Source organism: Cynoglossus semilaevis, chromosome 8 (genome assembly GCF_000523025.1).
Source record: "Cynoglossus semilaevis isolate Cse_v1.0 chromosome 8, Cse_v1.0, whole genome shotgun sequence".
Taxonomy (NCBI): domain Eukaryota; kingdom Metazoa; phylum Chordata; class Actinopteri; order Pleuronectiformes; family Cynoglossidae; genus Cynoglossus; species Cynoglossus semilaevis.
In genome coordinates this window covers 13,465,115-13,490,095 of record NC_024314.1, presented here as the reverse complement: position 1 = coordinate 13,490,095, position 24,981 = coordinate 13,465,115, and the positions used below count along the sequence as shown (strand labels likewise).

The following is a 24,981-nucleotide window of genomic DNA, read 5'->3' as shown; positions in this document are numbered from 1 at the left end:
CTCCGCCACACCGGCGGCAGCTGCAGCGGCATCGGCAGCAGCAGCAGGGCCACCCACAGAGTCCTGTCACGGCTGGGGGCTGTTTTCCCGGCCTCTGTCGCCTCACGGGAGACCTTCAAGTGCCCTGTAAAGATCCCTTTAAAAGACACACACCCCCTGTTTTATAGACACGGAAACAATTTATGGCCATTAAAGAGCATTTTAGATAAAATCTACAAAACTTCCCGTTGTTGACTAAATGTCTGCCGGAGTGGACACACGCACACGCAGACACACACACACACACACTGACAAAGAGAAAAAGAAAATAAAGATGGAAAAGGATCTTGTTTGTTGGTTTGGGGGTCGGCTGTTTTAAGTACAGTTACAATGATTAGGCCATTAAAAAAGAAGCAAAATAAAACATTAAGGAGGTCTTTGAATGCAGCAGACCACCCAGAACATCCTACGGCAGGAGCAGGAGGAGGACGAGGAGGAGGAGTTTGTCCAGCTCAAATGCACATAAAACTTATTTAAAAAAAAACAGAAAAAAAATTGCGTAAAAATGTGTAAAGTACAGGTGACCGTCTCTATGACAACCATTATTCTTATCCTCCTTAATAAGGATGAAGGGATTTAAAAAGATCATAAATGTTACTAATAGATATTTTACTCTGCCACTAACTAACCTTGGTGGATCTCTGGGTGGAGTCTGCTCTCCTGACGATTCTTTACACACGTTTAACCCAAGAAAGTTCAATATGTGTAAGTCCATCATTAATACTGTAGCTACAGTTATTTAAAAAAAGACAGTTAACATACTGTAAAGTGTAATAGTCTGTACTGATGTGACCATACAAAGTACTTCATAATGCAGGTGTCACTGTCTGCCAACACACAAGTTAGTGTGGAAACCAACCCACTACTACTAAGATGTGTGGAACATTACAACAAGCCCATACCTACAGTATATAGATGGTGTGGTGTATATATTTATATGTGTTGTTTTTTTCTTTTGCCACAGTGTAGACTGGATGGACAGGAACACGACCTACCAAATGGTGAAAATACATGCAAGTCTTTTTCTCAGAACCAGGTCAAAGGTCAAGAACATTAAAGTGACATGGACATGACCGTCACCAGATAAGATGTTGAATCAGACAAAATCCCAAACGTGCACGGACCAGGGCTGTGGTTCACAAATGACTGAAGCAGGGAGGTGTTCCTCCAGACCGTGGAGACCTCCAGACACTTCCTGGAGAGCAGCCGGGACAGGAGGAGGAGCTTCCGTCTTCATCACCACCTTCATCATCACCAGCTCAGCGCCCAGTGAGAGTCATCTGAGCAGAGCATGGAGGCAGAGCAGAGCAGCAGGACACACAGCAGGAGTTTCTGCTGCTGCTGCCGCACCAGGCCACGGAGGAGACGTACACAACATTCAGTCCAGTAAATACATGAGTGTCCTCCAAGAGCAGACATGTTTGACAACGCTCACTATCCCTTCAACTGCTTCAACTACGATGGAGACGGTTATCCTTCATCCAGCACCGACGACGACAAGAAGATGTGCAGACCTGCCTACAGGTGAGACGGACAGTTTTAAAGTTGATTTTCTATTTTTTTTTATTCCTATTATTGATATATACAACATTATTATTTCTCACTCTGTTTTTAACAGTGTGAGGATTTTCTAGTAACAAACTTGGATCCAAAAATAATAAAACTATAATAACTATAACTATAAATAATAATAAACTTGTATCAAAATATTTTATGGTATATTTTATAGTGCATTTCTAATTATCTGTTTACATTTTTATGACTTAAAATTTGAAAATGTACAAATATTTCAAAACCTGTGGAAGAGAAGCTAACGGCTGAGGAGAAGAATGTTTCTCCAGAGTTTTACAAAATGAACTATTACATTTTTTTTTTCTGAAAAAAGAAACAAAATGTTTATTGAAATGTATAATTATTCTTATTTTTTTATAATAATATTTGATAGTAACGTATCCACTCATGGTCATCAATACATAATTGATTGATACAAAAACAAATATTTAATGTAGTCTGATTTACATAATTCTGACAGTTTTAGTCACAATGTCAGATTTTTGTGTTATATTTTCCTTTTTATTTCACCAAAATTAAATATTTTCATGTTTTAAATATATAAATAATTACAGCAACAACTAATTTTACATGTTTTTTATCATGCTAAAAAATCACAATTAAAAAGTATATATCTCCTATATTAATATAAATTTTAAAAATATATATTTCCTTATCACTGGAAAAGGTGAATAACTTAACCCAAAGAAGGAAATGGAACATTTCCAAACTCAAACTCAATGTCTTTTGTAATTTTCTGTAATTTTCTAATTTCTTTAATTTTTTCTACTATTGTTTTAAACATAATTTTAACAGGAATTTTATTTTATTTTAATTGACAGTTTATTTCATGTTGTAATTCACATACATTCTGTATTACTTTAGAAATTAGTTTTGTTGTAAATGTATTATAATTGTATCATTTTAATACATCACTTTAATGTCTGCTTAATAATGTGATCTAATGAATGTATTATATTTATTGGTGACTTTATTAACAGAAAACTTTTTGTTTATTATTAATCCTCGCTGTTTATATGTTAAATTAATCAAATATATACTTTTATATGTTATTGTACAATTAATTGTATAAATGACAAATCTTATTGTGTAAAATTATTCTGTGCAAAAACGACTTTTCTTCACATTTTCAGAGTCTTCATCAAATTGAGTTTGAGTTTACGACATATATTCTATATTTTTTAGTACAATTAAGATAAAAATTAAAGGGAAAATACACATATTACCGATCAGTGCGTACGGTCAAATTAGAACTTGAAGAATCTGTGTGTGTGTGTGTGTGTGTCAGTTACATCGCTCTGATAGCCATGGCCATCCAGCAGAGTCCAGATCAGCGGGTGACTCTTTCTGGGATCTACGAGTTCATCATGAAGAGGTTTCCTTACTATCGCTCCAACCAGAGAGCCTGGCAGAACTCCATAAGACACAACCTGTCTCTCAACAGCTGCTTCATCAAGGTACACACGCGGCCGCACCGGGGCATGCCGGGAAATGACGTCACTGAAATGACACCTGAACTGTGTTAACCATTATAGTCTCGTTTTTTTTCCTCCCTTCACGTACGAATATACTACGAAAATACAAACGTCACGTTCACTGTACACAAAATTCCCAATGTGCGTTTTGTTTAGAATGGTTGTTACAGTAGGAGAACTCCAATGAAGCAGTGATTAGTTCAGTTACGAACCCGACGTTTCTCAGAAAATAATAAAGCGGAAGGAATGTGGCGATAAACTTCCTGCTTCGAAAGAGTCAAAACAGAGACAAAGCTGGGAATTACAGGATATGGACGGAAAATTATTCTCTCTGTTCGACTATTTCTGTCGTTGTCTTCTTCCTTACTGCTACTCTTATGCACGCACATTAAATATACTGCGCAACACTGCCCCCACGATAGCACGTGGTACTGCTCCTTTTCATACATTGGAGTCTAATAATAATAATAATAAACTCTATTGGTCCCATATTTGGGAACTTCGAGAATAGCAGAGCTGCTACAACAGGCAGCTGCCAAGTATGTTGTTCATCTGGGATACGAACCCATGACTCTTTGCTTTCAAAGCAAACACGCTAACCGCTACACTATGAAACCATAGAAATTAAAAAATTAGAAACCGACTGTAATCCATGTTTCAACATTTTTAACGAACCACAAAGCATTATGGGAAATGATGGAATCCCAATTTACTGCAATATTTTTGACTCACTTTAATGAGATTATTGTGAAGAATATTCTGTACTATATTTTTGCATGTTTTGAAATGTTGACATGACAATAAAATTTGTTGAAAAAAAAAGTAAATAAGGGGATTAAATATATATATATATATTATTTATATATATATATTTCTTCAGGTACATGTGGAAAGGATAGAAAATGTGAGATTAATTTACACTTATCTGTGAGTTTACTATAGACAAGGACAATTGTTAAGTATGAATTCTGATTAATTATATATATTATAGTCAACTGACAGTCCTACTACTTCCATTAGACAATGTAACCTTCTCAATATTTTGTACACAATCCTGTATATTTTCTAATTTCAACATTATTCCCAGGTTCCAAGGACAGAAGGTAATGAGAAGGGAAAAGGAAACTTCTGGACTTTTGCCACTGGCTGTGAATCAATGCTCGACCTGTTTGAAAACGGAAACTTCCGGCGACGCCGACGCAGGAGGAACATGAAAATCAGTCTCCGAGACTCAGCAGAGACACCGTTCCACGCTCTGGAAAGCAACGCCAATCGACACGCTCCTACAACCTGTCACCCAGAATCTGAGTCCACCCTGTGCCCTCTGAACCCTGACAGACCCCGGCCCGGTCCACAGCAGAGTCACCCCCACCACCACCACCTGCTCCAACCAAACCCTCCTCAGCAGGGGAAACCAGAGTCTGAGATCAAGTTTAGCATTGACTACATCCTGTCCACACCAGACCCGCCTCTGACTGGCTTCAGGTCGCCACATATTGGACCTACAGCGCCACCCATACATGTCCTGGAGTCACCACACCTGAACCTGCACTTCTGGACTCTGTGAGAAGTGTCTGAGGAGAGATGGAATAACAGACTGAAGGAGTTTAAGTCACTTTAAAAAAGAAGAAAAGAACAAAAAAACAATGCTTAACAGTATCTATAAAGTGACAGTACAGTGTTCATGTTGTCATTGTGCTGTTTGTGACGTGTGTGTCTGCAGTGATGACAGCGACATTGTTTCATTATAAACATGTAAACAGAAGCTGTGAGAAATACAAACATGTTGTCTTTAAAAATATTGGAAATTTGAGATTATTGTTTGAACATATTTTGAACTTATTGAGTCAGTTCTCCCCAAAATACACAAAATTATTATTTTCCTCAAATGAATGTTTTACTTTTAGCTTAGCCTAAGCTTTGTGACATAGAACTCGTTCTTTCTATCAAACTATTTTTTTAGCTACTTTGTCTTACTTTAGATCATTTTCATCTGAAATTTAGCTTTACAGTAACTTAATTTTAGCTAGCTTCTTTACAGCTGTTTCCCCCTGCACATAGTATACTAAACCAATAATAGCATTTTATATGGTTCAGCTATCATTAATGAACTCACTTGCAGTTATTTAGAGGAATAATGTTAACAATAACATAATAAAGACAGAGGATTTCCACATGCATTTCCACACGGGTGTTCCAGGAGCATTTCACCATCGTCTGTTGTGAGATTTTTAACTTGGAAGCTCTTTTTTTTTTTCTGACGCAGACGTGTAGCTACTGTTTTGTTTAGGAGCCGTCACCGTTGTTTTCTTTTGGCCTTCTCTGTAGCTGCCTCCAAAGAGCCTGAAGCCTCACAGTACTTTATGCAGAGTTAATTTACCCAAATATATCCACAGCATGGTGGAGCTGGCAGCAGCAGCAGCAGCAGCAGTAGCAGCAGCAGTAGCCAAACATGTTGTCTTTAAAAATATTGGAAATTTGAGATTATTGTTTGAACATATTTTGAACTTATTGAGTCAGTTCTCCCCAAAATACACAAAATTATTATTTTCCTCAAATGAATGTTTTACTTTTAGCTTAGCCTAAGCTTTGTGACATAGAACTCGTTCTTTCTATCAAACTATTTTTTTAGCTACTTTGTCTTACTTTAGATCATTTTCATCTGAAATTTAGCTTTACAGTAACTTAATTTTAGCTAGCTTCTTTACAGCTGTTTCCCCCTGCACATAGTATACTAAACCAATAATAGCATTTTATATGGTTCAGCTATCATTAATGAACTCACTTGCAGTTATTTAGAGGAATAATGTTAACAATAACATAATAAAGACAGAGGATTTCCACATGCATTTCCACACGGGTGTTCCAGGAGCATTTCACCATCGTCTGTTGTGAGATTTTTAACTTGGAAGCTCTTTTTTTTTTTCTGACGCAGACGTGTAGCTACTGTTTTGTTTAGGAGCCGTCACCGTTGTTTTCTTTTGGCCTTCTCTGTAGCTGCCTCCAAAGAGCCTGAAGCCTCACAGTACTTTATGCAGAGTTAATTTACCCAAATATATCCACAGCATGGTGGAGCTGGCAGCAGCAGCAGCAGCAGCAGCAGCAGTAGCAGCAGCATCGCTGCTATTCAACATCAACAACTTTGTTAATGGAAACTTGCTGATCCATAAACGTAGACTGCGTTTGCTGCGGGGCAGTTCACACATGAATGTTAAAAACCTGCAGATCGATGAGGGGCATTTGCAAAGGAGGCATAAGGTGTGTTTAATTATAATTGTGTGTATGTGTAGGGGGAGGTGCGGCGCTGCAGCTGCCTCTCAGCCTCATAGGCAGGCCCCCTCCCATCTATATTTAAATAGGGTCACATTCCGGCCTCACCTTGCAAGTGTTATGCTATATTAAATGCCACTCATGTTAAGTGTGTCGAAACTCCTCTGATGTAGTCAAGACATAATATAAAGGTTAAATTGAAAAATGTCCCTTCAGCGGAACCATGATTGATCTCTGTTGTTGTACAGGGAGGAAATGTTGGGAAACGTTGGGCAGCGTCGGGCGTCCCTCCCTTTTTGTAGGTGTGTAAATGTTGTAACAAGGACTGACTGGATTAGAATTTAAGTGTCAGTCAATCAGCTTTCCGAAAGGTCAGTGGGAAAATTTGCAAAATGTAGGCAGAGGGTGGGAGTGGAATAAAAGGACTTTACTGGTTAAAATAACAACATTATTATAGAGTGGACGAGGGGTTAGTACCACTGCCTTACAGCAGGGGGGTCACATGTCACTGGTTTGATCTCTGGTCATGGAGTGTGTATGTGTGTGTGTTGGGGGGGTTCTTCAGGTAAAAACATACATGGATAGGTGAATTATTCAAAAATTATTTTCAAAAAAACTAATTGGGTTTTTATTTAATGAGGGGAGGAGCACGTTGTGGACAAGTGGTTAGTGATCTTGCCTTACAGCAAACAGGCCACTGGTCAGAGCATGTCATGTTTGAAACTGTGGGCTACATTTTTCATTGTGTACAAATCACAGAAAAAAGGACAAAGTCCACTATTAAAAGAAGCAGGATGTGACCCAGTCCTAAACTTTCCCATGACTGGGAATTTGCTGTGCTGTAGGTTTAATTTTCTGAATGGCAGTTGAACAGAAAGGTGGAGTCTCTTCCTTCTCCCAGTTGTAGCTACTGGCACAGTGTCCTGTTGAACGGCCTCCATTGAAACCCATTAAATTCCTCTAATGCTTCTCTCCACCACCGTCTTCAACATGTAATTATTAAAAACACGCAGTCACATTTCATCTGACTTCATCTGATTTGTTTTAGTTTCATTATGCCGCACACACCAGCAGTTCAAATGAGCAGCTCAGGGGCGAAAACAAAAACAGCATCAGTGCAGGTGATGGAAGAGGGAATTGTGCGAAATCAGTGATCTGCAACCTTCATATAATATAAATCATAAACACAAATAGGTCATTTAATCTACAGCTGCTTGTTTTGTGACTACGACTGACCTTGGGCTGTAGGCGGGGTAAATACCCACGTAGAACAAACAGTTCTGGTCCTGGAATGGGTCACATGGGTTCTGTGAATACTGTGGCTACGTACAAAACAAAAACCCAGGCATTTTTGGCCCACATGTGGTTCTGGCCCAATATTAGACCAGATAAACCTATTTTGTTCATATCTGTTGTCCAACTGTGGGCTGCCGGCCTGACCGTGACGTCATTGAAATAACTTGTGCTGGTTTGAACTGGTTTCTGCTTTTTTTTTCCAGACGATCTGTCAGACGTCTGTGAGCTGATCAGTGAAATTAAATCAGGACTTGAACAAACATCTGACTCTCAGCTTTGACATGTGGTGCCGGAGCAGCTGCAGGTGAAGCCCCTGCTCTCGTGAACACTGCTGGAATATACCATTACTTTAAATGGCTTCCAGTGTGTGTGTGTGTCAGTAATGAGAAAATCAACACAGCATGTCAATCAATGCAAGTTGGAGGACATGTTTACATTTGGACGGGTGGACGGAGAGAAGACAGGACGGAGGGATGGAGCTGTATCCCTCCCAGGAACAAGAACGGGAACGCGGGATAAAATCAAACTTTTTTTTTTTCTGAAAGAAAATGGAAAACAGGCCGTTAATAATGAGAAGTTATTAACGGAACTTTCAGAAGTTAAAATACCAGAGAAGAAATTCACCAGAAAACTGTTTGAACCAGTCTGGGATAAACACAACAAATCTTTATTCCAAATTACATATCAAAACACTTCAAACACAGTATTACACTCCGAGCAACCTGTAGAGTTGAGGTTTTAAACAAATAATTATTTTTAATCAAACATATAATTATTATTAATTCAACTGTTTCAACAATAAACATGATTTCCCTCCTGCTGGTTAACACTGAGAGGTCAAGAGGTCGAGGTCTGTGTTGCACAGCAGATCCATTGCACTGAGCTATTCTGACATGCAATGCAACTACAATGCACAACAGCACTGACCAACATCACTTTCCTCATGGATGCACGTGTGGTTGACGGCCGATCCAGGATCAGGTTTCTGTGGTGATTCTTGTTGAATTTGAAGGATTGGTATCTTGAAAAACTGCAGTTTCTTGTTCTTCATCACACTGTATTTAGTTCTACATAGTCCTGGAGCGTAACACCAGTCCCGCCTCACCTCTTTGTCTCTCTGTCCCTTCAGCATCAGTCAGGAAACGTGGATCCTCCGTGTGTCTGTTCTTCTTCCAACACAGACTCAGGAATCTGCAGGAGAAAGGCTTCTGAGGATTTAGTCACATTACATTATGTTTGAAATTAAAAAAATTAAAAAATGTGTTCATCTGTTTCACCACATCACAGTTTAAAAACCTGCCAACAGATAAATATACGGCCTATTTTCCATAAAGGTGCCAATTTTGTTTTTGTATAAAAAAAATCCTCCATAAAAGCATTGAGTTCCTTCACTGTTCAAACTTCAAACTGTTTCAAATGTGCACTGACCTTTGACGTCAAATCAGGATGTTCAGTCAGTCCCATGTGGTCCATGTTGAGTCAGACCAGACCAGGTCCTCCTTCTACTCCTGCTGCAGTTCTGGGGTCCAGTCCGGTCCAGTCCACAGAGGGAGGGTCTGGACACACCCCTCTTTCTTTTATGACCGGGAAAACGCTCCAGTGACTGAAGCAGAATGCGAGGGGCCACGCTGCGGGATGAGGCGATTCCCAGCGACCAATGGGGAAGCCCCTGAGTGTGGGGCCTGAGTAGGGGCCTCCAGAGAGAGAGAGAGAGAGGGAGAGAGAGAGGGAAACGAGGAGGAAAGGGGCTACAGTAGAATGAAAGGAGGTTACTGTAGGTCAAACTGTGTGATTAACATCTGAAGAGAAAGTCCAGGAGCTGGAATGTGCAGGAGTGAGGTAAAAGAGGAGGAGGAGAAATAAGAGGAGGAGGATCAGGAGGAGGAGGCCTCGTGGTGGATAGTGTTCTTCAAATTCAGATTATTTGACATAACATTTGCAACTAACTTTATTAAATTATATCTATATACATATTCATTAAATGCCATTTCTTTTAAAGTGTTAAATTTTATATATGACAAAAAATGTCTCCATTTGTCTAATACATTTTTTATTTTCTATTTCTTTTGTAACAGTAACAATTGACCCTTGGGATCAATCCTAATGCTTGCTGTCATTTGTGTGTATGTGTGTGTGTGTATCAATGCGATTGGTTGCAGATGTGCTACAGGTGATGTGTGTATGCGACAGGTCCTTGAATTAATCCTGTGAGCTGATTGGTCCTGAGCTGATGAGGCTGGAAACTAAAGTCAACATAACGACGATCCACCGTGTGGCACACTTCACAATTACAATAAAGAGAGAACATATTAGGGATAAAATATTATTTCTGAATGTCTAATGTAAATAAAAATGAATTATTATGTTAAAAATAATGTTATGTTTAAATCTAATAAATCATTTGAAAATAATAGCTGACGTAACCACTGTATAGGTGGTGTAATAAGGAGGAGTGGCATTTTCACACTTGCTTATGTTTAATTAAAGTTCATGCAGGAGTCAAAAAAGAAACAACACAAAGAGGAAAATAATGATGCAGCGACAGCAGAGTTGACTTTTTGCACGTTGTAGACTAAAATAAAATCAAAAAACAACAGAGAAACGCTGAAGTTTCTTCTTCTTCTTCTGTAGCAAACACAGAGCTGACTGTAGATGCAGCTACAAACAGTAGGGAATCAAACCAGGGCTGTGTGAGGACAGAGTCTCGACAGAGAAAAAAAAAACATCAGAGCTGAAAACACAAACACAGAGAGAGAGAGAAATACAAACAGCGAAACAAAACACACACAGGAATATTTTCCTTTCCCGTATCTCTCTGCGGAGAGTTAGCCACACATTCACCCGTGTGTGAGTCTAACAGCGAAAAGTCGCCATTAACTTCTGATGCTTTGATTGTGTCGTGGTGGATAGTGTTCTTCAAATTCAGATTATTTGACATAACATCTGCAACTAACTTTATTAAATTATATCTATATACATATTCATTAAATGCCATTTCTTTTAAAGTGTTAAATTTTATATATGACAAAAAATGTCTCCATTTGTCTAATACATTTTTTATTTTCTATTTCTTTTGTAACAGTAACAATTGACCCTTGGGATCAATCCTAATGCTTGCTGTCATTTGTGTGTATGTGTGTGTGTGTATCAATGCGATTGGTTGCAGATGTGCTACAGGTGATGTGTGTATGCGACAGGTCCTTGAATTAATCCTGTGAGCTGATTGGTCCTGAGCTGATGAGGCTGGAAACTAAAGTCAACATAACGACGATCCACCGTGTGGCACACTTCACAATTACAATAAAGAGAGAACATATTAGGGATAAAATATTATTTCTGAATGTCTAATGTAAATAAAAATGAATTATTATGTTAAAAATAATGTTATGTTTAAATCTAATAAATCATTTGAAAATAATAGCTGACGTAACCACTGTATAGGTGGTGTAATAAGGAGGAGTGGCATTTTCACACTTGCTTATGTTTAATTAAAGTTCATGCAGGAGTCAAAAAAGAAACAACACAAAGAGGAAAATAATGATGCAGCGACAGCAGAGTTGACTTTTTGCACGTTGTAGACTAAAATAAAATCAAAAAACAACAGAGAAACGCTGAAGTTTCTTCTTCTTCTTCTGTAGCAAACACAGAGCTGACTGTAGATGCAGCTACAAACAGTAGGGAATCAAACCAGGGCTGTGTGAGGACAGAGTCTCGACAGAGAAAAAAAAAACATCAGAGCTGAAAACACAAACACAGAGAGAGAGAGAAATACAAACAGCGAAACAAAACACACACAGGAATATTTTCCTTTCCCGTATCTCTCTGCGGAGAGTTAGCCACACATTCACCCGTGTGTGAGTCTAACAGCGAAAAGTCGCCATTAACTTCTGATGCTTTGATTGTGTTGTAGCTACAAACAGCTGACGATCATTCAACAGATTCATGGACAGATTCAGCAGCAGGACAGTCAGCAGAAATGTACAGAACATCAACAAAAACCAAACAACAATCTGGTCTGAGGACAAAAAAAAGGATTTTCTTCCAATGAGGTTTGGTCATAACGGACATAAAATGGTTAAAGTGATGTAAAGATGGAGATTATTCAGACAACAGAGACTGAGGGTTTGCTTGTTCTGTTCAACTCAGCAGCAGTTCCATCAGTACATGCACTGGTACTGAAGGTAAGAACTTTTCTCAATTACTTTCTTATAATCTTTACTCAGGGCTCTAAATACTTTACCTAGAACATTTTCCCCCTTGAAATCATATCAAATGATTGTGTAATGTGTTGCACTTGTTGTTGTTGTGGAATAAAAATGTCTCATTTGCAGAGCGTTGTCTGCTGCCAGCTCATTTCTAAACAACAAATGTCGCGTTGAAAGGTCAGACCTTTTGCGGTGTCGGTGCTTAGAAAGTAAAAAAAAGAAGAGAAGATAAAGAAAAATGCACCGCAGTAATGTTCAAACTGTTTGTAGTGCCGCGATAATCCCTACAGATTACTCTCATTTAAATCCATGATTTCTTCTTCTTCTATGTCTTCTTCTGTCCCTTTTAAGAGAAGACAACCTTCTGTTTCTGCTTTAAAATAAACTTTTCTGCTTTTTTCAAACACATTCATCTGCAGAAAAACACAACTGTAAATAAACGTCTACAGCATTGACTAGGCTCCATTCATCTGAGCCACACAGCAGAACCTACAATGTCAGCCAACATCTTTTTTGTAAATCTGATGTTTTTTTAATCTGATAAAAGTTAAATCTACAACATTTGTGGTCAGATTAGGTTTGGTAACAAAGATTCTTACCAAACAAACCGCACATAACCACAAATAAAAACTGAATTCCCTTCATCTAGTTTCTCAGTTAATTCATTTAGAGTTATTTGTTTCGTTTTATACGCAGTACTCTCTGAGGTACATTTTCAAAGCAGCTGCAAATGCAAAAATCTACATTAAATCAAAATCTCTTTTTTATACAGACGGGAGCTTAAATATACAGACCAACTCATAAAGTCTACACTCTGGTCATTTACACACTGTACAGTTAGAACTCTGACTTAGAACAGCGCAGGTTCACACAGCAATTCAGTTTGTTCTTCAAACAAACCCTCAAAGAATCCAGATTAAACCTTTGCGTCAGCACCAACTCTTATCTGAGAATGAGGAGCAGCGACTCAATCAGGCTACATTTGTTTTGTTCTCTTACCAACCATATATTTGTTTCTTTAATTCTATTTTTAATACTAGAAAAAAACCCATCCAGGTTCAGTACGAAAAGAATAAAAAATCTCAGGATTATTTGTAATTATGTGCTAGAAACTAGAAGATAAAAACTAAACTTTGACTTTTTAACATTTGATAATTCTAGTTCATGCCACATCCTAAATTAGACATTGTGAATTTGATCTATTTTATAATTTCTACTTTTTAGCAATGCTGTGACAGTTACCTCTTCATTTTCAATTATTAAATCTAACAGTAACCTGATTTTACATAATTATGTTATTAACACATCAGTTTATCTGATAAACTATATATTTTTCATCTCATAACTTTAACCATCAATCGTAATCACACTTGAACTAATCTCAGAATTGTATTTGCTTTTCTGTCTTTTTCTTCTGTTTGTCGTCTCACAGGCTTTCACTCAAATAAAGGGTAGTGTGAATGACAGTGTAGAATGACGTAGTGTAAAATAAACTGAAGAAAGATGAGTTTACACCTCGGCTCAGTCTGACTCAGACTGGTGATGGTGGTGGTGATGATGATGATGATGATGACGAGGTGGAGAAGAAACAAACAGTCTACATGGCAAACAGATTGTCCCCCGGCCTGTCTGCCTTTTGACGGCTGGGAGTTCCCTGCGCTGCACCTGGTTCACCAGTGGGGGGCGACGGTAGAGTGGGGACCATCTCTGCAGCTTTGGCTCTCTCCTCCAGGAACTTGTCGAACTCTGGAAGCAAACGGATGATCAAATAAGAGACTGTGAGAGTGTGGAGCTGTAAAACTGAACCCCAGCCTGAGCTCCGTCCTACCTTCACTTGTCACACCTTCCTCTCCTTCATCTCCTTTCTATAGACGGGAAAGAAGACATGTGATGTCTGGGGCCTGATCATTTTTAGAGCCCACAACCATGAACCCAGAAAAATCTCCAAAATGTCATATTCAAACCTCATTCAACAGCAACCCAGTTTCTTTTTCACCAGTCAGAGTTCAGACACAAATCAAGAAACAACTGGCTCAGAATTGTCACATCATAATATTGAGCAGTCAAATAATACAAACCACCCCCACACTGTCCCAATTATCTCCAAACCATCAGGAAGAACCAGTGAAGTGAGCAGCAGGTCTTGCCACATTGATGAAGGAAAACGCTGGGCATCACCAACATTACAGAAGTGAAGCTGACTTCAGCATTTCAATCCTATGAGGAGTTAAACTTATGGACTCTTATAACATCAGACATTCTTCTCTGATAAAGTGAGTGGCGCCTCGTGGGTTGAGAAACAGGATGTTGATTATTTGGCGCTCCTGCTTCTTAAGCAGAGAGCAGAAAATGACACAAAAGTGCTGCTTAACCTTAGGCTCACTTCACAGGTTCCTGTCCTGACCAGGTGATTGGTTAGTCATTTTAACATGGAGTAGAAGTCAGACTGACTTTGATCAGAGGGTGAGGAAATGCATTTGTGTGTTACTGTGTCAGAGGAACTACATGGGTGCAACTGAAGAGGGGTAAAGAAAAGTGCAGGCAGAAACAAAAACCAAAGAATGATGATGTTCTCACCACATCAGTACTCAGCCACTCCTCTATGTCATCCATGACAGAGGACTGACCGCCGGCAATCTACAGGGCCGCGGCACAACAGGAAAAAAAAACAAAAACAAATCCCCAAACAAAACAGAAAATGTGACTTAGATGAACTCACTTAAGCAAAAACTGAGGCAACAAGGAAAAGAAAAAGAAAATCAAAAAAGAGCATGATGTTGATGTGAATCAAGTTGGGACATTCATGGAGGGAAGTTTATCACTGACAGTCTATATCACATTACATTATATTATACAGTCTAAAGTCAGTGAGTGAAGTATCACAGGAAAGATAATCAACACTATCTGCCTTTTTAGGTTAAACATGTGAGGAACTGTAGTCAATAAATAATGAAAATCTGCTAAGTGATTAAGCATTCTGTTACTCTTTCTTCACTGGTCACAGCACTAAAGACAAAGAGCATTGTGTCTGTCAAAACAAAAGGAAATTAGTTTATTCAACTAATTCAACACCTTCAACCCAACCAATGGGTTGGAGGAAGAGGAGAATGAGGAGGAGGTGGCCTTGTGGTGGAGGACGAATTTCCTTGTTTCACATGAAAACATCTGCATAATTGACTTCATATTATTTAATTATATATATATATGACCATATTAATTAAATTTTTTTTTTTCGGTCAAAATGAGAGACCTGTCACCGACACTCACCCCTCCTGCTGTGGGCTGTTGCACGTCCAGGGTGGGGGGGGCGCTACTGTTGGCTTTGCTTTCTCCTGCAGTGGAACTGAGACACAACAGATGAGGTTTTATGCCAAAATCAGGGCAAAGGTTAAAAAAATAATAATACAATTAAATGAAGGAGAAGAGCAGTGAGAACACATCCCCAGTCTGTCCACAGGAGGGCGTAGGTTTCTTTGCTTCCTGGTACTAAAGACCATAGGTCTCCAGGTCTGTTCTTACGTCTTAAGTGGTTCAGACACGACTCCGGTCCTGGTCTGGGCGAAGACATCAAAGTCGTCCTGTGGAGGCGCCGCAGGCTTACAGGTGTTCAGAGAACTCAACGTGCTGCTCACACTGTCTGAACCCACGTCTGGAAAAGATGAGAAATGTTTGTAAGAACATTGAACATACTACGTTTGTAAGGTCTAAAGGTTAGTTTTTTTGCTGAAGGTGTGATAGTGAACCAAACCATAGTTTTCCTCTCAATCAAACCAAATCCCAGAACTACCCTGGTGTGAAAGCTCTGTTTAAAACATACTGTAGAATCAACTATTTTTACCGAGACCAGCCAGGCGGGAGGCCAGACTGGCAGGAGATGGCGGTGGTCCTGCCATCAGACTGGTGGGGCCTGTGTTGGACACGTTGCTGACCACTGCTGGAGACCCCGGGCCCAGGTCGATCAGGTTGTCATCTGTAGCCTCACTCAGGACCTGGTGCAGCAGAACAGAGAAGCACCGAAAGTTTGAGTTTAGACTAAAGATTAGATTAGAGAAGGCTGCTTCTCTAAATAAACAGGACTAAAAGATGACATGAGGCTAAATATAAAAACCTAGAGAAACAGTTCAGCTTTGGGACAGCATGAAAATATCTGGAACTGAGGGCAGATGGGAATTCAAGTATTTTTAAGGGCCTTCCAAAAATGTAGTTTGAACAATTATCTATTCTACCATTAAGGAATGATGGTTATGGAGGGAAGACAGGGGGCACAGTGGGGTGGTACCTGATCTTAATTTCACTATTACATAAAAAATAAAACTAGGTGTCATGTCACAACATCTCTATATCTTTCACATAATTGACAATAACATCACACTGTACAGGTGAGGAGACACGAGTAACGAGTGAAGTATTTAGCCATATTTAAACTGTAGTATATGTTCATACTTGCCTTATGTACAGAGAAACAGAAAAGAAAAAGGAAGAGACGGATCACAATCATTCATATAAATATTTAAATACTAGCAAAGTACTTTTTGACGAGGCCTTGCAATAAATTGTCACAGGCAATGTTTCCCTCTGCTGGTCAGAACGTGAAACACAAAATAATTATATTGTTACTTCTTTAGTCAATTATTGGGTCACAATTTAAAAAACAATATTTATAATATATACTCTCAACCAAGTTAATGTTTTACATTTTTTTTAAAAAATGCAGCTAACTCTACAGGTGATTTATTTAGTCTTTGTATAGAATAAAGTAAATTATTGACAGGTAACTGAGAGATAACCAGAGCTGAAAGTCACACAGGAGTGGAGTTTAACAGACAGACCAGCATGAAGTGATAAAGAGAGAGAGAGAGAGAAAAAAAGACAGAGCGTGCATGTGAGCGTTTCAGACTCACCCCGTTGTTGACAGTCTGAGATGAAGATCTTCCAGACCTGAACCTCTCGTACCTGAGGAGAGTCAACGACACCGTCACTACATGTTCTCCTTTTGATGATCCAGATCCAGAGTTTGTATCCTTGTGTTTGTCACCTTTCGTAGCGCAAGAAAATGTTGTTGAGGTCGTCGTTGACGTGCAGCAGCTCCTCGGTCACAGACTCGTTGGAAACACAGGAAATGAGCTCCACTATTCTCTGCTGCATCGCTCTGCACGTCCTGTTCAGCTCCTGACATTTGGACCGACACAAACACAGAGACAAACATTTATAGAAATTTAATGGACCTCCCCCCCTCGAAACACTTTTATTCTGCTAACTTAAAACCATCTCTTTGTTAACTTTGTATACTTTAAAGCTAACCTCTAGCAGTCAGTGCTACGTCTTAGCAGTGGTGCATGAACTTTTTCTTTACCACCCTCTTTGGTGTGGACCCATTCCTCATACCTCTACTTCAACATGGGACAACAGAGAAATACTTGCCTGTAACAACTCATAGTCTGATGCGTCCTCCTGACCTGGCACCATCTCCGTCAACATCTCCGACATCACCTTGGTGTTACCACGGACAACGTCCAACTCGCTGCGCAGACGGCAGATCTAGATCACAGAGAGATAAATGCTATCAGCTGTGAGTCAAAAAAACTGGTGTTGAGATTATGATGTTATAAAGTGTTAAGATCTGACGGACAGTCAGACTGTCTCATTTGTGGAGTGGTTCTTATACCTGTTCAGCTGTGGGGTTAATGGATCCAGAGGCATTAATGTTGGGCACCTGGGCGTCAGGATAGGCTGGTGGGACAGACTGGGGTGGGGGCTGAGGGCTCGTACTGAACTTCTGTAAGGTAGAGTCACCCTCGGGAGCAGATGCAGACTGGAGGAAACAGACAAGACACCTGACAGGTTATTACAGACTTTGGGTGTCATCTTCTGAGCTGCTGCAGTAGACACAGCGTTCTCCTCACCCTCTGCGGCGTGTGTATAGGTGACAGGGTCTCTAGGTCTGACATGGGGAACTCGATACCTTTTCTCTTCATTTCCTCATAGATCTGAACCACTCCTGTGAGATCTGGACTGCTCCTGAACGCATCAGCCCAGGCCTGGAGAAAACAAAGGAAAGAAACAGATTAAATAAGAGTGAGCAAGCGCAGACAATGGAAATAATGCAAACGTGTCAAAATATATAAAAGACCTTGACAATGATAATTTAAATTTGTCTCCAAGGTGAGCAGTAAAACAAATGATACTGCTGCTCGACTCCAAGAACAAAAACACTTGGGATTCTAAAACCCTTCTCTCTGATGTGATGCCATGCCTTGACTGTGGTGATATGTTTCCCCTCAGGGGAAGAAGAGCAGCCACATGAGCCTTGGATGTAACATGAGCTGTACCAGCAAGAAACTGGAGCTGATGTCACTGGAAACACTGTACCAGAGGATGAAAGCCCTCCATCTGCACTTTTAATAATAAACAACCTGAATACACTGAACAATAAAATCAAAAACTCCTGCCAAGGTCCACTCCCCATGTCCAACAGTGAAAAAAACAAACATGAAAACAAGGCATAGAGAAGAAAAATGCAAAAACAAATGTTTTTAACAATGCAAAGATGGAAATCAATGATTTGCTGTGGCAACCCCAGAAAAAGGGACAAAGCCGAAAGAAAAAGAAGAAGAAATGTTTTTAACAACAAAGTCAAATTCAAGGTCTTTTCAAGTAGAATGTTCAAACTCTCCCAGCATCCTGCAGTCTTTATCCACTCTCTTGGATAGAGTTAGAATAAGTCAGGATTTGAGACAAACATGTCTGTTTATGTATATGAATTAGTTAATTTTATTTACCAATTCTGATTAAACCTTCAGATCCTAAATCTATCCTGGAGGCTTTTTGGAAGAATTTAACTTTGAGCTTTGTTTCCTACTTTTATGATATTAATATATGCGAGAATGGTATTTTGTTGGATACATTTAACCTTTCTTTCTGATTTGTTGCTAATGCAAGTTTTAATTTGAACTTTATCCTACCTGAATCAATGCAAGTACTTTGTCTTGAACGATTGTTGGTGGGTTGTTTTTCGGAGAGATGATTTTGACGAGGACACCGTCCACAAAGTCCCTGCTTGTGACTAAGGCGTGGAATCGATGTCCACAGTTCTTAACACAGGTTTCCAGGACCTTCGGGAAGATGAGGAGGAATCTTTAGGACATGCGATGTAAAACTTTAAACCTTAAACCCGTGAGTTTTGCAAACCAAACTGAGCAGAGAGAAAGTTCTGGATCACCAAGTCGGTGGTCGCCCACCCGTGACTTATTTGTATGTTTGTAGCAATGAGAGAATTCAACAATGCAAAAAATGTTTTAATATTTTACCTTGGAAAAAGAAGAAACACCTCCTTTTTCCTGTGGAACAAGAACTCACCGTTAGAGCAAACATCACTTCTCTGTAGTTCCTGTTGCCATTCAGTCTCTTCTTCACTGCTCTGATGGCATCTTTTGGTCTGCACACACAGATGTAGACATTGAACCTGACTTTTTGACAGCATCATCGCTGCACCAGGATTTCCCATTGCTTTAAATGTCCTTCATAAAATCTGCAAATTGTGGCCAAAGAATTATAGAGAGAAGCAGGTGCAAATGCCACAGAGGTGTGCATTCTAGTCATGGACGAAGACCTGGAGACAGTGACCCAACGATCTTCTAGGTAAAGGATGACCCACTTTACAGAGCCAAGGCAGAACCAACTAAGAAAATAAAAAGATCATCTTTTTTTAATGATGAGTTAGCTAAAGATAGACCACAATGCAGAGTTATAATATGTTTCTTTTAAACTACCTTTAAAAAACTGTTTTAGCTGATCAAATTAAAGACCATTTCTGCATGTTACTTTAAGAGGCCTGCTGATTACCAGGCTGATTACCACATCTCACCATATGCCAATGATTGTGTTGTTCTCACATTCTCTGGGTAAAAGCCATGGCTGGGGCAGGTACAGGGTGAGAATAATTAACTTTTGTTGATTTATTCTTCTGTGCCCCAACATCAGCATAGCTGTAATGGGCGTGACAGTCCTCTCATACCTCTGGGACAAGTCCCAGTCAGACGACTTGCATCGCACTTAGCAACAAATCCCTGTTTACAACCTTCTAATCAAACAAAACCTGGACTTCACACACCAACTTCAACAAGGTTGATGGAGCAGGGAGATAAGCAAAGCTAGGCTAAGCTAAGTGCTACTGCCTTGATCCACCTTTATTCAGAGCCTGGCTCAAACAACAGTGTTATAATGTGCTGCAGAAATGCATTATGAAAATAGAACACAGAAATAGAAGACAATGTTAACATAGTGTTACTGCATAACATTTCCAACATGGTTTAACTGTAAAGTAAGCTATCACATAACAGTACCAGGGACGGAAGGTGACACTTTTTTTTAACTTCATGCGAAGGACAGATAGAAAAAGGTATTACTAAGAAATATATCACTTCAAACTATGTCTATCTGCCTGTGCTGACCCTCCTCTGACCCCTCACTACATTACTACCACTGTGTGAGTTTTCCCACTGGTAAACGCTTCCAACCAGAAAGATTAAGAGTAAAAAAAAAAAAAAAAATACATGAAGAAGACAGCTTACCTATTGTAGCCTGTTAAAATCTCATTGGATATTCATCCATGTCCCACGTTAAACTAATTTAACCACCACAAACGATTGGACAATGGTGCAGAGTCTGATTTATCTCTTAATTTTCTGCAAACTCACCCATCCTCGGTTTCATTGATGATGTCACATATCTCCATGTTGAGGGTCCAGTCTTCACTTTGCAGGGAGCCATCTGTGGCTCTTTCTACAGAGACAGAAATGTCACACAAAGATGCTGTGAGAATTAGCTATAAAAGCAGGTGTGACAGTCCAGCTGAGCGACGACGACTGTTGGCTGGTTAGCTCTTAGCGCACTTAATCATTAGAAAACCTTTAAGACAGTGCAGTAACAGTTTCTGTCAAAGCAATTGGCAGCTACATAAATAAATGACGGAGTTGAATATAGGTCAAAAATGTCAGATACGAGTTAGCTTTTGAAGCTAGCGGCTTCTTTCCAGCTGTTGTCAACTCATTCAGAGACGTTAGCATGCTAATGCTAACACAACTGCAAAACGACCATTGATTGAAAAAAAACAGCATTTCCGGATAAAGTACTCCAATTAAACAATTAAAAATTGCCCGACATTTATGATTACGTACCAATGCAGTGTCCCACTGGAGTAGTGTAAGGATTTCCTAGAAGGAACTCCATCTTGCTCGACAACAAACAAGTCAGTCCATGGAATGAGGAGGATGATGAGGTGGAGCATACACGAGGAAACGTCAAATAAAGCCCGCCCTCGGTACAACATCATTGGTCCACAAGTCCCGACCTCTAACACTATTGGACAGCCACGACAGCCATCACGCTTGGGGCGATTGTAAATAAATAGGAACCAACGGTGACGTCCTCGAACCAGAAATGACTGTTTTATGACTGTGACCAAGGCTGCTAATGTGAGATAATGTAGGCAGACAGAACTGTGAAAATGTCTGGCCTGGCTTGGATTGTATGTGACAATAATTTCAGCTAACTTTCTATCCCTATTTACTCTGAAACGAACAAAAGTTAACTCGTATATATCCTGTTGAAGATTTGGCATACTGCACTTTAATTCAGTTAATTTATGACTTACACCCATTTTTTATGACAATCGTGACATTTTATTTAAAATGAGTCACATTCACACAACAGTCAGCAATGAATGGTGGTAGTTATTATTCGGGAAATCTCGATACGCACAAAATTGGAAATGGAATAAAGATTCTACCATTAACCAGAAACAGTCATTACCAGCGGCCAAATGATCACAGATGACAGAGAAGAAACTAACTGTAAGGGTAGTCACTCCTGGCAGCTGGCTTGCTGTTAATGAGAGCAAACCGGATGACTAAAATCATCTGCAATCAATGTCTTTTCAGTTTGAGGATGGATATTCTGGTAGGTTTAGTCCTGCAGAAGTTTTTTTTTGACCGTTGAGATCTCGGATGACAGTTGAACAAACAGAGCTCCGGCTGCTGTCCGTGCCCTTAGCTCATACATGTCATAGTCGTGGGCCCACTCTACGTTTCCCCAGCTCTGAATCTGTGAAGGATAAAAGAAAGTGTTCCGTCGAGTCTTGTCACAATCTGAATGCCCACCTTACCATTTTTTTTCCTTCCTCTCTTTATACACATCCTGCACCATCCTCATGTACATTTTCTCCACTCTTATCGTTACCATTTGACTAAAAACCTTATCTTAGTCCAGCCCCATTTCTAATTGTCAGATCAGCAATAACAGATCTAGGGCATAGTGACGCTGTAAAATTGCAAAATGCAGTAGCAATACAAAACAATAAGTACTCAAAAGTAGGTGTGAAAACCCCTTCTTCCTGACCTGATATTCTTCCTCCAGTCTGGAGAGAAACACAGCCTGTTCCACACTTAGGTGTCTGTCAATCATGGCCATGGACAGAACGACAGACTTCAGCTGTGTGATCACATATTCCAGTCCTGCACAGGAAGACAAAACACAACATTTGGAGCAGCTGTCTTTAAAACGATCACATATTCCAGTCCTGCACAGAAAGACAAAACACAACAACATTTGGAGCAGCTGTCTTTAAAACACAACATTAAAAATGTAAGGTCTGGTTTTAAGAAGTATCAATGCTGGTCCTAAAATATCTTACCTGTGAGGGACCAGAAGTTGTATGACTTTAGGTGTTGTCTGAATGTGTCTTTGGTTGCTTGGGGGATCTCTGGACCCAAAATACTGGATGATGAGCCAATAACAACATTGTATCTACCAAAGAATAGTGAGAATTTCATACAGTTAACAAAAGGCATGATATCTTGTCCTCACTTTAAAACAGTGATGCCCAAACTATGGTACACTGCTGGTAGTACCAGGGCTCCCTCTAGTGGCTTTTGAGGTTTATATATTTATTTTTTCCTTATACACTGTCTTTGGCCAAGTGACAGTCCAAATATTCTTATTAGCAACAAATTACCTTTTTCATATCCTGGTCTTAGCTTAAAAGTGAAGGTTTTGACTTTAATGTGGGTGCTGTTATAAAAGGTACGTATGGTATTGCAACAGTAATGCTCAGTTGTCAACGAAAAGTTTAAAACACCTGTTTTCAATCCAGCTCAGCACTGGATCCCACTCATTCATCTGTAGCTCAACCAATGCTTGTGGTTCATCTACTCTGTAACTGCACAGAAAACAAACACACTATGACCACAAATACAAGTATCTGTAACTGAAATTATGTACAAGTGCTTCAGGAAATTTCTACACATCCCAGCAGCTTTTACCAGACAGTGTCAGTCTCCAGGAACTTCAGTGCAGCATTGATCATCTGCTCTTCGTTCCTCTGGGTTGGATTGTCCAAAACTGTGTTGCACAGTGTTGTCTGCAGACAAATTGTATAAATAATCTATTATTAGATCAATGTTCGAGTTTACATATAACTAAGTCTATTGAAACACTTGCAGATTCAACTGTAGATATACAGTAAAATATGGACAAACAGCATTTTTCCATCAAATTAGTTGCCTCTGTCCTGCACATTCTCTTCAGAAAAATAACTCATGCAAAGATCTTTGTACCAGGTGCATGGTGTAGAACTTGAGTGTCTCTCTTTGAGCTCCCCACTCAGTTGCCACAGCTATAGCCAGGGCTTCATTTGGAACAGTGAAGAGTTTCCCTCCAGGGGTTTTCAGTTTCCGTCTGTCTAGATTGATCTCATATAAACCACCTATACAAGACAGGCATGAAGTACAAATGGTTGTAAATTATGCCAAGAACCATTCTGTCAGAAACAAGAAGATTCAAACTTGCTGATTGGCTTTAGTCCTTTGATAGACATTCAAACTGGTGAAGAAAGAACCAGTTTTACATTATTGCAGCCAACAGCCAACTAGCAGACACCACTTAAATACAGACAGCAATAGGGGGAGAACATTAAGATTATGGAGTCTAACAATTTTGACTCACCGGAAAAGACAAACAGTATTGATGAAAAGGAGGAAGAAGTTAAAGATACACAAATCTTGATAGACGTGTATGAAAAAGAGGAAGAAGTTGAAGATACACAAATCTTGAAAGAGGTGTGTCCATAATGCAACATTATGGATGTGATTTGGCTTTTGCCCACCACTGTAAGCAGCAGTTCATCTGTTACAGATGATTCTTGGCACCTACCTTCCCCTTGAGTGATGCTGACATCTTGATAAAACCTTTTTCTCTCTGGTAACAGAAAAAAAAAACATCAAGTCAGCGTAAACAATGACAAGCTGTTTTGCAACTTTTCAAATTAGCAGCATTAGAGCTAGAACAATCAATTTAAAACACAAATAAAAATGGAATTTCATGTTTTAATATACAGGATAACATAAAACATATATAAATAGAATAAACTAAATAACGCAGTTTTCTTTAAGTGGGCAGGTATACAAACATTGTGATCCCACGTGCAAGCATATGCATAAATCTCTTACCTGCTGCCGCTGCTGTGGAGTATTTTAGATGAAACCATGACTTCTGAGCTGTAGGGTTTATCCTACTGAGACAATGACTCTGAAGTCTAAAGAGGCTCTTGAGCATTGCGGTAGAAATTTTCGCTTTTTTTTCTAAATAAAAGCTAGTGGACAGGAAGCTATGCTGCCTCTATTTAGCTACTGTACTTCGTTAATTCACTGAATGCACGATTTTGTTTAGAAAAATTGCTTTTAACCACGCGTCTGACCTTCCGTGATTTTGTTTAGAAAAATTCAATATAATAGCAAAGAGATGTTAATATCCGTTTACAGATTTCTCTTTTGGCCTCAAAACAACAACTAATGCTTTTAACCACGCGTCTGACCTTCCGTAGCCTAGTGCTTGACAGATCGCGTTGTGAAGGCCAATGGTAGTTGGGAGTTGTAGTATGTAAACCGGTTCAATGCTCGGTTACAGAATTTGTAATAAACTACAATGACACGCTCCCATAAAGCCTTCCGCGTATGTAACCAATCTCTTTTTAGAACCTTTTAATGCCAGACTTCATTGACCAATGAAAGCGCACAGTACTGCTCGCTAACGTCGGCGCATCGGACTCTACTTACTTTCTGGAGCTTGGA

The 24,981-nt window shown here is 39.5% G+C and overlaps 4 protein-coding genes and 2 long non-coding RNA genes across 10 annotated transcripts in view; 2 read left to right on the top strand and 4 right to left on the bottom strand.

Annotated features, from left to right (window-relative positions):
- Positions 1-41: 41 nt before the first annotated feature.
- LOC107988843 (uncharacterized) lies at positions 42-3,041 on the bottom strand. The gene is made up of 3 exons (XR_001760338.2): positions 2,904-3,041; positions 1,164-1,557; positions 42-136 (listed from the first exon to the last, which is right to left on the bottom strand). It is a non-coding gene; the product is annotated as an uncharacterized LOC107988843 (long non-coding RNA).
- On the top strand, positions 1,434-4,711 carry foxl3 (forkhead box L3). The gene is made up of 3 exons (XM_008315079.2): positions 1,434-1,562; positions 2,881-3,068; positions 4,174-4,711. Exons 1-3 carry the CDS (start codon positions 1,457-1,459, stop codon positions 4,651-4,653), a joined length of 774 nt encoding a protein of 257 aa, XP_008313301.1. The 5' UTR covers positions 1,434-1,456; the 3' UTR covers positions 4,654-4,711.
- A 1,545-nt stretch (positions 4,712-6,256) lies between these two features.
- LOC107988849 (uncharacterized) lies at positions 6,257-10,544 on the bottom strand. Its single transcript, XR_001760347.2, has 3 exons — positions 9,081-10,544; positions 8,758-8,843; positions 6,257-8,190 (listed from the first exon to the last, which is right to left on the bottom strand). It is a non-coding gene; the product is annotated as an uncharacterized LOC107988849 (long non-coding RNA).
- Positions 10,545-11,117: 573 nt separating this feature from the next.
- tom1l2b (target of myb1 like 2 membrane trafficking protein b) lies at positions 11,118-21,164 on the bottom strand. 2 transcript variants are annotated; one of them, XM_008315080.3, is made up of 15 exons: positions 21,034-21,164; positions 20,554-20,638; positions 19,214-19,292; positions 18,820-18,969; positions 17,761-17,895; positions 17,523-17,669; positions 17,279-17,395; positions 16,893-17,026; positions 16,759-16,810; positions 15,696-15,846; positions 15,377-15,506; positions 15,125-15,200; positions 14,435-14,494; positions 13,686-13,722; positions 11,118-13,603 (listed from the first exon to the last, which is right to left on the bottom strand). In XM_008315080.3, the coding sequence occupies exons 1-15, from the start codon at positions 21,083-21,085 to the stop codon at positions 13,455-13,457; spliced, it is 1,554 nt and encodes a 517-aa protein (XP_008313302.1). In that variant the 5' UTR covers positions 21,086-21,164; the 3' UTR covers positions 11,118-13,454. The 2 variants fall into 2 exon arrangements, with proteins under 2 accessions (XP_008313302.1, XP_008313303.1); XM_008315081.3 differs by lacking the exon at positions 14,435-14,494.
- Positions 21,165-21,514: 350 nt separating this feature from the next.
- Positions 21,515-24,960, bottom strand: atpaf2 (ATP synthase mitochondrial F1 complex assembly factor 2). Of its 2 annotated transcripts, none has more exons than XM_025057375.1 (9): positions 24,615-24,960; positions 24,361-24,567; positions 24,065-24,109; positions 23,470-23,618; positions 23,176-23,273; positions 22,992-23,072; positions 22,548-22,660; positions 22,253-22,368; positions 21,515-21,958 (listed from the first exon to the last, which is right to left on the bottom strand). In XM_025057375.1, exons 2-9 carry the CDS (start codon positions 24,464-24,466, stop codon positions 21,821-21,823), a joined length of 846 nt encoding a protein of 281 aa, XP_024913143.1. In that variant the 5' UTR covers positions 24,467-24,567; positions 24,615-24,960; the 3' UTR covers positions 21,515-21,820. The 2 variants fall into 2 exon arrangements, with proteins under 2 accessions (XP_024913143.1, XP_008313308.1); XM_008315086.2 differs by having other exon boundaries at positions 24,361-24,608; positions 24,726-24,960.
- Positions 23,625-24,981, top strand: part of LOC103382329 (glucose-induced degradation protein 4 homolog) — a 6,170-nt gene continuing 4,813 nt past the window's right edge. For all 3 annotated transcript variants that reach the window (XM_008315083.3, XM_025057374.1, XM_008315082.3), the window contains exon 1: positions 23,625-23,970. In XM_008315083.3, the coding sequence (XP_008313305.1) occupies positions 23,833-23,970 (138 nt within the window). In that variant the 5' untranslated portion in view covers positions 23,625-23,832. The remainder of the gene's footprint in view (positions 23,971-24,981) is intronic.

Bases quoted from the DNA above. Each gene is read 5' to 3' on its own strand.
- foxl3 (XM_008315079.2), top strand. From the start codon at position 1,457: ATGTTTGACAACGCTCACTATCCCTTCAACTGCTTCAACTACGATGGA. The intron at 1,563-2,880 runs GGTGAGACGGAC...AAGAATCTGTGT, and splicing joins GATGTGCAGACCTGCCTACA to GTGTGTGTGTGTGTGTCAGT. The intron at 3,069-4,173 runs GTACACACGCGG...CATTATTCCCAG, and splicing joins TCAACAGCTGCTTCATCAAG to GTTCCAAGGACAGAAGGTAA.
- tom1l2b (XM_008315080.3), bottom strand. From the start codon at position 21,085: ATGGAGTTCCTTCTAGGAAATCCTTACACTACTCCAGTGGGACACTGC. The intron at 15,507-15,695 runs GTAAAAATAGTT...CATCTTTTCCAG, and splicing joins CTCCCGCCTGGCTGGTCTCG to ACGTGGGTTCAGACAGTGTG. The intron at 15,201-15,376 runs GTAAGAACAGAC...GTTGTGTCTCAG, and splicing joins GTGTCTGAACCACTTAAGAC to TTCCACTGCAGGAGAAAGCA.
- atpaf2 (XM_025057375.1), bottom strand. From the start codon at position 24,466: ATGCTCAAGAGCCTCTTTAGACTTCAGAGTCATTGTCTCAGTAGGATA. The intron at 24,110-24,360 runs GTAAGAGATTTA...TTCTGTTACCAG, and splicing joins CTCCACAGCAGCGGCAGCAG to AGAGAAAAAGGTTTTATCAA. The intron at 23,073-23,175 runs GTAAAAGCTGCT...TTTTCTGTGCAG, and splicing joins CTGGAGACTGACACTGTCTG to TTACAGAGTAGATGAACCAC.